Source organism: Sus scrofa, chromosome 12, assembly GCF_000003025.6.
Source record: "Sus scrofa isolate TJ Tabasco breed Duroc chromosome 12, Sscrofa11.1, whole genome shotgun sequence".
Lineage (NCBI taxonomy): Eukaryota > Metazoa > Chordata > Mammalia > Artiodactyla > Suidae > Sus > Sus scrofa.
The window spans coordinates 15199411-15213730 of NC_010454.4; the positions used below are offsets into that span (position 1 = coordinate 15199411).

General features: G+C 42.9%; 1 protein-coding gene across 19 annotated transcripts in view; it reads left to right on the forward strand.

Moving 5' to 3' along the window:
* STRADA (STE20-related kinase adaptor alpha) overlaps positions 1-14320 on the forward strand; it is a 30917-nt gene that overhangs the window by 7618 nt on the left and 8979 nt on the right. For 5 of the 19 annotated variants that reach the window (XM_021066774.1, XM_021066773.1, XM_021066777.1 and 2 more), the window contains 5 exons: positions 2737-2816; positions 4766-4823; positions 7658-7686; positions 13011-13113; positions 13728-13849. In XM_021066774.1, the coding sequence (XP_020922433.1) occupies positions 2781-2816; positions 4766-4823; positions 7658-7686; positions 13011-13113; positions 13728-13849 (348 nt within the window). In that variant the 5' untranslated portion in view covers positions 2737-2780. The remainder of the gene's footprint in view (positions 1-2736; positions 2817-4765; positions 4824-7657; positions 7687-13010; positions 13114-13727; positions 13850-14320) is intronic. The other 14 variants (XM_021066779.1, XM_021066778.1, XM_021066780.1 and 11 more) reach the window with 6 other exon arrangements.

Sequence of the window (14320 nt, forward strand, 5' to 3'; positions counted from 1 at the left end):
TTCCCAGGCTAGGGGTCAAATCGGAGCTCTAGCCACCGGCCTACGCCAGAGCCACAGCAACGTGGGATCCAAGCCGTGTCTGCAACCTACACCACAGCTCACGGCAACGCCAGATCGTTAACCCACTGAGCAAGGGCAGGGACCGAACCCACAACCTCATGGTTCCTAGTCGGATTCGTCAACCACTGCGCCACGACGGGAACTCCTATACCTTCTTTTCCAATCTGTGTGCCTTTTATTTCTTCTTGCCTTTTTGCATTGGCCAAGACAACTAGTGCAATAGACATTCTTGCTTTGCTTCTGTTCTTAGAGGAAACTCATTCATTCTTTTTACTGTTGAGTTATTAGATATATATTTTTTTTTCTTTCTGTTTTAGGGCCACACCTGTGGCATATGGAAGTTCCATAGGGGATGAATTGAAGCTGCAGCTGCTGGCCTACACCACAGCCACAGCCACAGCCACACCAAGTCCAAGCCGTGTTTCGACCTACACCACAGCTCATGGCAACGCTGGATCTTTAACCCACTAAGTGAGAGCAGGGATGGAACCTGCATCCTCATGGATCCCTGTCGGGTTTATTACTGCTGAGCCACAACAGGAACTCCTGACTGAGAGTTTTTTAAAACTGATGAATTGGTGTTGAATTTTGTTAGATACTTTTTCTCCATCTATGAAATGATTGTGTTTTTTCTTGTTTACTCAGTTAAAAAGGTGAAATTACATTGATTTATTTTTTAAATTCCTTAAAATTGATTGTTCTTTATTTGCAATCAACTTCAAAAGAAGACAGTTTTGTATACATTGATTGATTTTTTCATGTTAAACCAATCTTTTATTCTTGAGGTAAACCCCACTTGGTCATGATGTATTATATTATGCTTTTAGCCATTCTGGATATAAATTCTTAACCATAAGTAGCAAACATAAAATAAGGTCAGAATGATATGAAAAGAAGTACATTCAAGAAATGGAAAATTTTAAACTTAGTAGAAGATTGGAAAGTAATGTTTGAAGAAGTTTCTGGAAATTAGCTGTGAATTAAGTATAAAATTAGGGGATGTCTGAAGCTGTGAAGCTAGGAGATCCCGGGCTGGAGGATGTCGGATCTCATTGTTCTCCCAGCCCTTCGACCCTCCCCCGAAGCCCCGAAATAAAATAGATTGATCCCCCACCCCCCAAAAAAATTAGGGGATAATCCTAGAAGGACACCCTTTTTTTTTCTTTATAGGGCCTCACTTGCAGCATATGGAAGTTCCCAGGCTAGGGGTCCAAATGGAGCTGCAGTCGCCAGCCTACACCACCGCCACAGCCATACTGGATCTGAGCCACATCTGCAACCTACACCACAGCTCTCATCAGCACTGAGCAAGGCCAGAGGTAGAGCCCACATCCTCACGGATACCAATCAGGTTCCTAACCCACTGAGCCATAACGGGAACTCCCTAGAAGTACACCTTTAACTATTAGAATTTCTGTTCCTATTTCTTGTCAAAGAAATAATATTCCCCAGAATTGGAAGATCCAAATCTACACGCTAATAAGGCTAAGTACCACTGGCCTCAAAAGCATCTAGTGCACACTGCAGCAGGGAGATGGAGGCCTTGGGAAGGGAAAGGGCATCTCCAGGGAAAGATTGGAATGTATGAGTTTGAGTGTATGGAACATGTCGATAGCGGAAGTGTTGAAGTATTTGGAAGATGTTAATAGTTACATGGACAGACAAGCAGGTAATAAAAAGGAGGCAGTTATTAACTCCAGGGCAAAAAAAAGTCTAAGAAAGACATGGTCAGGAGTTCCCACTGTGGCATCTCTGGAGTGCTGGGATGCAGGTTCAATCCCAGGCCCAGCACAGAGGGTTAAGGATCCAGCATTACTACAGCTGTGGCGTAGGTCACAAATTGTGGCTTGGATCTGACCTCTAGCCTGTGAATTCTGTATATGCTGTGGGGTGGCCAAAAAAGGAAATGAACAAGAAGATATGGTCATTTCTCTCTGCCCCAGCTAAGGACCGTGTTTGCAAGTGTGGACTATTGTTGTAATTACATATAATTGTAATCAAAAATCACATCAGAACTGTGTTGGGGAGTTCCCGTCGTGGCGCAGTGGTTAACGAATCCGACTAGGAACCATGAGGTTGCGGGTTTGATCCCTGGCTCGCTCCATGAGTTAAGGATCCATCGTTGCCATGAACTGTGGTGTAGGTCGCAGACGCAGCTTGGATCTCACGTTGCTGCTCTGGCGTAGGCCGGCGGCTACAGCTCCGATTCGACCCCTAGCCTGGGAACCTCCATGTGCCTCGGGAGCGGCCCAAGAAATAGCTAAAAAGACAAAAAAAAAAGAACTGCGTCGGGAGCATGAGGGCAGGAAAGTAAGCAGGAAGGTGACGTAGGAGAGCCTCATCTTCACCTACCATGGTAGGAAGTTAGTGTGTAAATGTCTAAAATGGGTAAGTCATGGAGTTCCTGTCATGGCTCCACGGTAATGAACCCGACTAATACCCGTGAGGACGAAGGTTGGATCCCTGGCCTCTCTCAGTGGGTTAAGGATCTGGTGTTGCCACGAGCTGCAACATAGGCTGCAGATGTGGCTCAGGTCTCGTGTGGCTGTGGCTGTGGCGTAGGCTGGCAGGTGCAGCTCCAATTCGACCCCTAGCTGGAAACTTGCATATGCCGCAACTGTGGCCTAAAAAAAAAAAAAGGTAGATTTGACTAACTCGTATCTATTTTCCTTTTAGGTTTAAATTTTTGAAATTGAAGTAGGTCCTCACATTAGGAACTCATGTCTTTTCTTGTAAGTAAACCAGAGCGAATTAGGGTGAGTGTTTCTCTTTTTCTGCCTTTACTATTTTTATTTTCTGAAAAGTGGTGTGTTTTGGCAGATATTGCAGGTGGTTTTCTTATATGATGTGCAGATTCATATGGAAGTGAGAGATGCAGAAAGTAAAGCAGGTGTTACAGCCTCCCCTCTTGAGAAAAGAGCTTGCAGGCAGGCTCACCCCAGATGTAGAATATACCCACCAGCTTGTCTGATAAAGAAGAAACAAGGTTGCTTATTTTATGATTAACTGTCACACAACATTAAATGAGCTGCTGGCCCTTTTCAGTGTAGGTCTGTACCCGCTAATGGTTTGCCATTTCCTGTGTATTTTCAGTGAGTTTATGTGTTTTAAAAATCAGCATCAAATTGTAATCATTGGAACACTTTTTTCTAAGTATAATTATAGGTTTTAACTGATGACTTTTTGAACAAGGAAAATTTTATTACACCTGAGAACTCTACTAGCTGAAGCAACCTCAAGAACAAACACTGGGTTTAGCTTCTTTACAAGGTTCCATGATTTCACGAAGGACTGTCTTATTTTATTTATTATCTAGTTCTTCATTTCTAAATGCATTAGTAATTATTTTAAAATTCTATTAACAGTATATATGCACTATGAGATATGAATATACCACTTTCAATGTTAAGGTATAAATTATATTTTCTGGTACATATGCATATGAACTTTTTGTGTGTTTTTAAACATAGGGTGTTATTTCTCTTTAATTTGGAAAAAAAATGATATAGACAAGGATGGAGAGTGATTTTATAGTTTTAATTCATAGTCCATACTATGCAACTTATTTCTGAATGTTACTTTTTTTTTTTTTTTTTTTTTTTTTGTATTTTTAGGGCTGCACCTGCGACATGTGGAGGTTCCCAGGCTAGGGGTCTAATTGGAGCTGTAGCTGCCGGTCTACATCAGAGCCACAGCATTGTGGGATCTGAGCCTCATCTGCGACCTGCACCACAGCTCGAGGCAACACCGGATCCTTAACCCACTGAGCAAGGCCAGGGATCAAACCTGCAACCTCATGGTTCCTAGTCAGATTCGTTTCCGCTGTGTCACGACGGGAACCTCCTGAATGTTACTTAATTTTCCTTTTTCTTATGTTTACTTCACTGAGTAAATGTCACTATGAATGAAGAGGAAAAAAAACCAGAATCCCTTCTTGGCCTGACTTCTACCCAGTGGAAAGAATACCCCTAAGCCAAACTTTAATACCAGCCCTTAAGTGAGATACAATCTTGATTCCATTGCTTTTACATGTGAGCTTCTTTTCTGTTTCAACGTAGCCTGATTCAGGTGAAACCAGACTACGACTGATCAGTATGCTGGAAATCCAATCCTTGTTTGAAATAGGCCAGTAAAGTGGGCCATAGCTTAGTCATGGCTAGTTTGGTCCTTGTAAATTTGGTAGAAAGTGTAAATGTTGGTGATGTCTTTAGAAATCCCAGTGGATGAAAGAATATGCAGCTTGCTGTTCCCTTTTACAAACCAGCAGAGGCTTGTGCAAAAACAGTTTCATCTCTGTTTTCTGTGTTGTGAATTCCACTAATATTTTTCAAAGTGGCATTAACAGCCCCACGCAGTATAACAGACACCCATGGAATGAACAGGATGGAGCCGAAGGCAGTTTTATAGACGGGAAAGACAAAAATACTCTTCATCGTTAGGATCGGTACTACTTGTTTTTCATATGTCAGATTTAAGACTTGTTCATCAACTTAGGCAAAGAAGAATAGAAAAGGAATTAATCTGTTGTTTTCAATGGATTTAAATCCAAGGTTCTTTTCAGAACTTTTCCATAGACATGGAGCTTAACAGTACTGCATGATTCTGATTTTGTAGTTGTGTTTTTGCTTGTCTATCTAATGGCTGATAGCTAATTTTTTTGTGGCCTGGGAGAAATACTAATTCTCTTTGGGGTTTTCCTCTTTAGCGGTGGGTCTCGGAAAAGTTCATTGTTGAGGGCTTAAGAGATTTGGAACTATTTGGAGGTAAGTACGGTATGGCATTTAGCCGTCACTTCAGGATAAATATTGCTATCCTTTTCTTGATTGAATCAATTTGTAGAAATTAGCAACTCAAGGGCAAGTTATATTTATTTGGCTTCAGTTGTTATATTTATTTGGCTCTCATTTGAATCCATGTTTTCCCCAGAATTTGAGGAGTAATCTGGGAGTTGTTCTTGGCCTGTTTTATTAGAAAGCCAGTATTTACTTAAAAGCGCACTTGTTTCTTCTAAGTAATTATCTAGTTGAAATACATATTTTTTTAAAGAAAAAAACTAGGTGTTTAAAAGTCTCTAGCCTTGGAGTTCCTGTCGTGTTTCAGTGGTTGACAAATCCGACGAGGAACCTTGAGGTTGCAAGTTCGATCCCTCGCCTTGCTCAATGGGTTAAGGATCTGGCATTGCTGTGGCTGTGGTGTAAGCCAGGGGCAAGAAATCCGATTAGACCCCTAGCCTGGGAACCTCCATATGCCGTGGGTGCAGCCCTAGAAAAGACCAAAAAAAAAAAAAAAAAGTCTCTAGCCTTGAAGACTTAAAAAATAAAATTATAGTCAGGACAAAGGTAGCAGTGATATAAAATTTATGGTTTTACTGATCAATCTAGCTGACAATTTATGGTAGAAATTATGAGACCTAACTAAGGAAAAAAAATCTGTCAAGACAAAAATACTAACTTCCTATTTGTAAAATCTAAATGTTGATTCAGAAGTAAAGTAGGTTTGCAGTTTTGAGGTTTAACAGACCCAGGGACTCCCCTTTGGCTATTTTCTTTTTGGGGTTTTTTTTGTTTTGATTTTTTTCTTCTTGTTGTTGTTTTGCTTTTTAGGGCCACACCCGTGGCATATGGAGGTTCCCAGGCTAGGTGTCCAATCAGAGCTACAGCTGCCGGCCTACAGCACAGCCACAGCAATACTGGATCTGAGCCACGTCTTCGACCTGCACCACAGCTCACGGCAGCGCCAGATCCCGGACCCACTGAATGAGGCCAGGGATCAAACCCGCATCCTCATGGCTGCTGGTAGGATTTGTTTCAGCTGAGCCACAACAGGAACTACCCCCTTTGGCCGTTTTCAAATTGAGCTTTTTGGTAACTGTGATCTTAATTTAAAGCAAAGAAAATTCTTTTTCTATAAAATTAATAGTAGTAAAGCCCCATTCTTTATGTCCAAACATCAAAAAACTCTCTTCCACTCCTGTAGCTAAAGAAGTGGGTTATCAGATTGAGTAGATTGGTTAACTGATCCAAAATACCCCGAGAGACTTGAGTAACTAAAAACCTAAACTTATTAGTTACTGGGTGGTACCTATTAATTTATTTTCTCTAATGCCACCCAAAGAACTTCTGGAGTTAAATTATTCATGAACACTGTCAAAGGATTGTATAAAAGACAAATGAGATTTTCAAAAAATAAGTTAGTTTTGTTTCGGTTATAAAGAATAAAAATAATCTGCACAGTAAAGGAAAGGTCGGTGGAACAAAAATGCTATATTCTGGTCCTGTTCTCATTTTCTTCCCATCCTTAATGGGAATATAGTGATTTAGAAGTAAGCATTGGCATTGATGGAAATTGTCCTGGAAGTCCAGTTTACAATTAATTAGTTAAAAATATTCTGGCTATGTGGATTAGGTTTGTGGATTCTGGTTTGGGCATCTTGAGTGTAGAATCTCTGGCTGTCTTTTGATAATTCCCTGGTGTCTGATCTGAGGAGGATGAAAAGATTTTTCTATATATTGTTTACAGCTCAATAAAGTGTCTCTTATCAAGTTTATAGAGCTTGGAATTTGCCTCCTGCTCCGGAGGGCTGGGTTTGATGTCATTCAATCTGTTCATCTGGCTTCTTAGCTTTGATAGAATGTCTTAAGCAACTGCTCCTGCCATTTGTGTACCAGAAAACTGTTGTCCAAGGCACACACACAAAGATCTTACTTTGATAAACTGAGGTTAATTTACTCTGCAGCCAATATCTAGTGATATAATTTAAGCTATTTGGAAATGTGTAATCATTCCAATACTTTACAGATAAAAATCTTTTTCATCACTTTTGTAGAATGAAGAAAATCAAAAGCACTGATACAGAACTTGTCTTATTTGGGAGCAGAAAGTTATTTTTGGTTTCTTCGCTTTATTTGTTTTCACCAGGAGTAGCAGAGCGCCAAAAAGCTCTTGCATTGTTTTCATTCAGAATAGAATGTATCTGACTGGAGAATCAAATTGGGTAATGGGAGCTCCCGGTTGCCCTAGCGGTTAAGAACTAAGCATTGTCACCACTGTGTCATACTGTGGGACTGGCCAAAAAAAGAAAAAGAAAGGTACAAATTGGGTAATGGTTCCACAGTCGCATATTGCTGTATTAAAATTTTTTTGCCTTTTTTGGGGTAAACCTGTTTCTAGTACCTGCAGTCCCTGGGAAATAGCCAACCCTGTCTATAATTTCATAATGGATGTTTTGCTCACGATATATATAAGATTCTGAAACCAGCCTTTTGAAAGTAACACTGTGTGCTGATGGAAAATAGCTGTGGGACCAGAACTAGAGCAGTTGGGTTGGACTCAGTAAAGAATATCTGTACACTAAGAGCCTGGCCGAGTTTTGAAGAGCCACAGATTCATGTTTAAAATCCCATCTATCTGCAGTGAGGTTACCGGGGATCTTTGTGTGTGTGTGTTTATATGTAGCACTGCAGGCATTTTTTGCTATAATGACTCTACAGCGGTTTCTATTAATCCATGTAGTCCTAAGTGTAATAATTGCTGTTCTGAATGTGAGTGTGTCTTCTGCCAAAAACCAAAATGCCAACAATCAATTTCTCTACTCCAGAGCAGCCTCCGGGTGACACTCGGAGAAAAGTAAGTCATTTTCTAGGCTCTAGCACGGGGGCTTCTGCATGGAGACAACTCGTGGAACTTTGTGTGTTTTTTGGGTTGGCTCATCATTTTATGTTTCGCTCACCTGTCATTGAGTTTTATTTGTGGTGTAATTCTTCTACGTGGGGGACTCAGGTTTCACCCAGGATTTCTGGGGTGTAACTTTGAGAGCTGAAAAGGTCTCAGGCACTCTTTTCTCTCCTCCCCTTCTTAGCCCTGCTAATCACCTACCACCCCCTCCAACAAAGAGAAAGTTTTGACAATCTAACATGTGGTTATCTTGTGGCCCTGTGGCCACTAAAATCAAATTAAGGCCTCAATTTTCTACCCTTAGTAATAGATTTCAGTCCACAGAGATAATGTACATCCCTGTCTCGATTATAAGGCAGGACCTCAAAGCTGCTTTCACAACAAAGCTCCAGATTTTAAGGTGCAAAACAGGCAATGTATTATTTTGCTGGCAGAAGTTTCAAGACTCTTGCCCTGCTTCTTCCTCTTCTGGTTGATTTTACCGATGGACATAACCGCAGGGAACCAAGCTGGGTTTGATACTGTGAACCAGTGTCTTATAAAGAGAGGGTAGAGCCCTTTTCTGCACAGACATGTTCTCTTTCCAGATGGCAGATCTTGGTGCCCTTTGCAGGCACCCCCACGGTGAGTGGGGGACAGTGCTGCTGACCAGGAATTTGATTTCTCTTTGAATCGATCTTGGCTGGGCTTGGCTGAGCACCTTTCTGTCAACTCCAGATATTTTTCCACTCAGGACAGCAAAAACATGCCCTATAGGATCAGTTAGGTATTTTTCCAGAGTACAGTGCCAATTATACACAGTTAGTGTATTTTCACAGCTGCCAGTGTTATACCAGAAGTTATCCTGTGTGAAACCTGAATGTTTTTATTTGTTGGGCATTTCATAAATATTTGTGCTTTATTGTGTTTTGTTTTAAACTCTTTAAACAAAGTTATCATTTTATGGTCATTTCTGGATACCGGTAGCTCATGTATTTTTCAACTGCTTCAAAATGAAGCAGAATGCTTTTCATGGTGGGAAACTAAGAAAAGATTTTGACAGAATTCGTTTCTTTCTCGAGGTGATTTGAGATTATACCTCACACAACTAAAACTATGCCATGCTCTGTTTAAAGAGAATGCGCTAAAGAGCTCATCCTTTTCATCTCAGTTTTGACCTTTTCTAAATCTGAAACAGTGTAATGGACTAAACCGCCTTTCTTGTGGTAAAATCAGACCAAACCTCTTCCTTTCAAAATATTGCCTTTGTTTGTTTATTCATTTTCCTAAATAAAGTCTGTCTCTCTTGGAGTTGGGACTATAGAACACCCACAAAGTCAGAAGCCTCCACTTTAGGATTATTTCCAGGGAGCTGGGGACAGAACGGTAGAGGAGCCACAGCAACCACCAGCCTAGTTCATCTGATGCAATTCCAGATTGCTCAAGGGACCCCAATCCCAATTACCTAAAGAACTTCATTTTCTAAAACTAACGCTTTTAAGCAGTTTTCTCTAGTCAACAAAGAGAGTAGAGATATTTGTCAAGTTATGAACTAATCGTATCAGTAGCTTAAAGACTCACTCCTACCTAGGCTCAACAAAAGTGTGTCTTTAGTGTATAGCTTTGTAGACAATGTGTCTTTTTTTTTTTTTTTTAAGTATCTTATCTGTAGTTTTTCCAAAGGGAGTGTTTTAAAGTGCATATACTTTTTTTTTTTTTTTTTAAATCTCAGGACTTGGCTGTCCTTCATAGTCCTTCTGTTCTTTTAAATTAGAGAAACGTTAAGGCATTTGCCCAGAGAGCAGAGGAGAGACCTTCAAATACAGAGTCCAGATTTGTTCTGATTGGGGCCATATTGTTACCTGCTTAAAAAAAAAAACGCAGTACTTTCTCACAGGCAGATGTCAGATTCTGGTCTGAAACAGGGGAGCTACTGAGTGTGTTTTAGGAGGGCTGGTGCGGGCAGTGCAGGGCTGTATGTCGAACTGTCTCCAGTGGAGCTGGCTGGTACGTTTGTTCCCCTCCTCAGCCCATGGGCTTGACAAGGTCATGAGCAGAAAACCTCCTCCGTGCAAACATGGCTTAAATTATTCTTTTATAAGCATGTGCCAGCATTGTGGTCGGGGTTGGGCAATACGTCTGTGAAAAAGACAGACCAGGTCCCACTTTCAAGGTGCTTGCATTCAAGTAGAGGAGACGGGCGAGAGACAAAATAAATTACGGTGATCACAGTGAAGAGTAAAGCGAGATGGTGCAATAAAGTGACTGGGGGCTACTTTACTCTGGCTGGACAGAGTCTTCAATGAATAGATGACATTTAAGTTGAGACCGCAGTGACAAGGAGGAGGCAGCGATGAGAAACCGGCAGGGGCAGGGAAGGAGCAGGGCAGGAGGGTCTCCAGCGAAGGGATAGCTGGTGTGAGGTTGCTAGACCCGGAGCGCGCTTGTCTGGGTGGGTCAAGTGCAGGGAGTCAGGGCAGCCTGACATGGGGTGAAGTCGTAAAAGTCGGCAGTGGCCGAATCCTGTGGCTCTTCACAGAGAAGGGGTGAACTCAGAGAAGGCGGCTGGTCTGAAAGCAGGCCCCTGGGTTTCACGCTAACCAGTGACGCTGATTTTATTGAGGAGTCGATTGATGCTTGAGGCAGCATCTGCCGAGCAAGAGGAGGTGCAGCAGGTCAGAGGTATAAGGTTAAGATGAGGTCAAGGTTAATTCAGCATGCAACTTAAATTCTCAACAGATGGGACGTCGCCATTTCAGAGCTCCCGGTTTAGGCTTTTTGCTCAAATCCCCACCCCATTTTGTCCCTTGTTGTCTGGCTCTCATCTGTGTGAGGCACCTGGCATGTAGTAACCAGTATCTTCAGATTGTTCCGAAGACAGGATGTTTCAAGAAGCAACAATGGCTTTTAAATGATCCTAGAATTTGTTTTCAGAGCGTTTGAAAACACGGGTACATGTAACAACCAAAATCAAATGAACTGAACTGTTGATCAAGCTGCATTTAGGCTTCTCCGTTTCCTCTCTTCCATCTTCTTTGTTGGACAGGAGAGTGACTAAAAAGTAGACAGCAAAAGAGGCAAGAGAAGCAGCGAATCCCTCTTTACTGAATACCCCTGATACACCAAGTAGCGCTAAATAAGCTCGTTGCTTATTTAATCTCGCTTCATTGTCACAACAACCCTATGAAATGGGAATTACTCCACTGATGAGCTAAGATCCAGATCTAACGAAGGACTTGCCCAGGGTCACAGAGCAAGTGACTGGGTTCACATTCTGCCTCTTCCCGGCCCCTAAGCCTGGAGTCTTCACATTAGACTGTATGTTTTACTAAAAACAGGCTTTCCCGAATTATCTTCCCCCAAATTTAACAGATGTTAGGTAAAGGAAACTTCTCTGGACAGGTATCTTTGGGAAACATTAGATTAAACAAAGTACAACTTTGTCAAACTGCAGAACTTCTCAAAGCCTTGAATATGCAGGTACCCTTGCAATTGTCCTTGAGAGGGAGTGTGCTGCATTTTGTAATTTAATTGGACATGTAAATTTTTTCATGCATTAACTGCCAGGATCAATGTTCCACGGGGTCTAGTTTGGGGAAATCCTGCATTAAAGCAACTAGGCAGAAAAATGGACAAGAGACAGAGGCATTTTCACTTTGGAGAAAACCCACACAGCCAATAAATATATGAAAGAATGCTCAACTTCATTAGCACTCGGAAATGTAAGTCAAACCCACAGGGAGGCTGGCAAAAATTAAGTCTGACTATTCCAAGTGTTGAGTAAAAATGGATCAGTGAGAACATACATATATTGCTGGTGGGAGTGTAAATTGGTGTAACCGTTTTGGAAAACAATTTGGCATCATATCCTGGAGTGTTCACACACTCTGTGACCTCCAGTTCCACTCCTAGGCGTAAACTTTAGCGTGACTCTCGCATCCATGCATCAGGAGACACGTTCAAGCGTGTTTTTTGTAGCCCAGTTCATAATATAGAATGAAATGTAATCCCCAAAGCATTGGAAGGATAAATCAAGACGCGTTTGCAAGATGAATATTATACAGCATGGGTGTACAGCCTGGCTAAACGTAGCAATATGAGTGAATCTTCAAAATACAAAGTTGATTAATTTAGAACTGCAGTTTCCTAACAGGGCTCAGTTTTGCTTGACTGGTTCCTCTTAACTGTCAGTGTAAGTGGTGCCGGAAGCAGAGCCGCGTCTGGTTTCTTTCCCTATTGGCAGCACCAACGGTTGTGAAACCAGATGTGTTTGAAACCTCAGGGACCCCCTAGGAGGTGATTCCGCCATGTCAGAACATTCTCCATTCATGCTGAGCCAAGAGCCTCTCATGTGTTCAAAGACCTTTTCCTGACCAGAGGGCAGGTTTATGAATGCAGCCGATGAAATAGGAACTGGCCTAGGGCTCTCCATTGTAGTTAGACACATCTGAAGAAAGAGGATCCGAAAGAAAGAAGAATACGCGTAGTCCCTAAATCATGCAAGTAAATTTAGGTTTGGAAGAAGAAAATAGAGCCCATGGACTCTGAAGAAAGAGCTGTTGGCCTGCCATGTATTTTGCTGGGCGCTTGCCATCAGGACCTCAGATGTGACCACCGCAGGCTCAACGGCCAGGGCCCAGCTTCATCTGTGGCCGGAGCACACAGCAGCGAGGGAGCGGGTCACTTCTGCCGCCTTGGATGATGACTGAGCCCTGACAGCTCTGTTCCTTGCCTCCAGCCCAGGGTGTTAGCCATTTTCTGGCTTTAGGAAACGTCAGGAAATGATGGGTCTGGGCTCCTGGTTTCCTGAAGATTTAGTGTGTTTGATCTTTGGGATTTTTTTAAAGTCAGGACCTTAAAACTAGGACCCTAATGCGGCAGGAAATTCAAGAGGATCCCCCACCTACCCACCCCCCCTTCTCTTTTCTACATGTGTTTTCTTTCCAGACATCCTTTCCCAAGTAAGAATTTCATGGTTTTTAGCAAATAAGCCAGTTGTTGGAAAGGACACACAATCAGCTGTTCACGAGAACTGGCCCTTGTCACACACACACCCCCCCCAGTTCGTAGGCACTTTCACACTCACTCACCCTGGCAGTAGTGCTGCTTACTGCATCGAACAGCTGAGTTTTCCTCTACATTTCTCATCAAGTAGTGCCGGAACTTCTGCTTTGCTTCAGAGTCAGAATTTGCACGTTTGTTTCGATGCCAGTCACCTCGTGGGTCTGAATTACCATCTCCCCACGCTCATCCCACCCCCAGGTTTCACTTATTAACCTAGTTTTCTTTTTCTTTAGACCAATGAGGCGAGCTCAGAGTCGATAGCATCCTTCTCTAAACAGGAGATCATGAGTAGCTTCCTGCCAGAGGGAGGGTGTTACGAGCTACTCACCGTTATAGGTAACGTCCAGGACTGTCAGGGCTTTCATGCCCCAGGGGACCCCTGCACCCTGCTCAGCACCCTCAGACAAATGTGTGCCAGAAGCTGTCAGCCAGTTAGCAGGATTTGTGGTGACAAAACTGGCTTCTGTGGGTCGTCCTTAGTTTTCTTTTTCCAAGTATGGGGAAAAAAATCATTCCAGGGAGAAGCTCTTCTCAATTCCTTTCTTTCAGGCTGTACACTTCTGGCATCTGGGTCGCAGAATAATTGGCTGAGGGAGAACTGATGGAAAAAAAAAAATCAAGAAACAACAGAAGTAAAAGTTTTGTCTTTTGTCTTTTTAGGGCCGCACCCATAGCATATGTAAGCTCCCAGGCTAAGGGTTGAATCAGAGCTATAGCTGCCAGCCTACACCACAGCCACAGCAACGCGGGATCCGTAACCCACTGAGCAAGGCCAGGGATCTAACCTGTGTCCTCATGGATCCTGGTCGGGCTTGTTACCGCTGAGTCACCATGGGAACTCCCACAAGTGAACGTTTGAACTTAGATTTTCTTTTAAAATCAAGCCTCTTTGGGGAACCGGACCCCTTTGCTGCTGTTGTCCTGTTTATGGCATTCCTGTTTTTTTTCAGGCAAAGGATTCGAGGACCTGATGACAGTGAACCTAGCAAGGTACAAACCAACAGGAGAGTATGTGACGGTACGAAGGATTAACCTCGAAGCGTGTTCCAATGAGATGGTGACGTTCTTGCAGGTGAAGAAATGCGACTGTGATGCCTGGGGGGGGGGGGGGGGGTCCTATTTCCAGCAGTAACGTCAAGGGTCTCTCACATCGGAAGTTGTGGAAGTGCTTCCTGAAGAATCTTGGGCATTCGGCGTTAGGATTCTATGATGCTGCTCAGCCCAATTTATAGTCCCCACTTCTCCAAAGATCGTTTTTGGCCCATGTATTTGTTTATCATTCAGAGAGGCTCTGAATCACACGCACTGGTAAGTGGCAGGGCCAGGCTCCCCCAGACAGTCTCTTTCAGGTGCCTCGGGCGACCAGCGACTGTCCCCCAGCCCTTCCTGTCTTTTTGCCCGGGGTTCCTTTCTACCGGAGAAGCAAGCAAGTTAAACTGGGAGAGGCTGCAGATGTAGTACCTGGGCAGGGACTGGATTCTTCTTCACAGTTGAAGGTTTGCACGGGGAACCTCTTAGATTTAGGGCCTGAGTCAGTGTATTT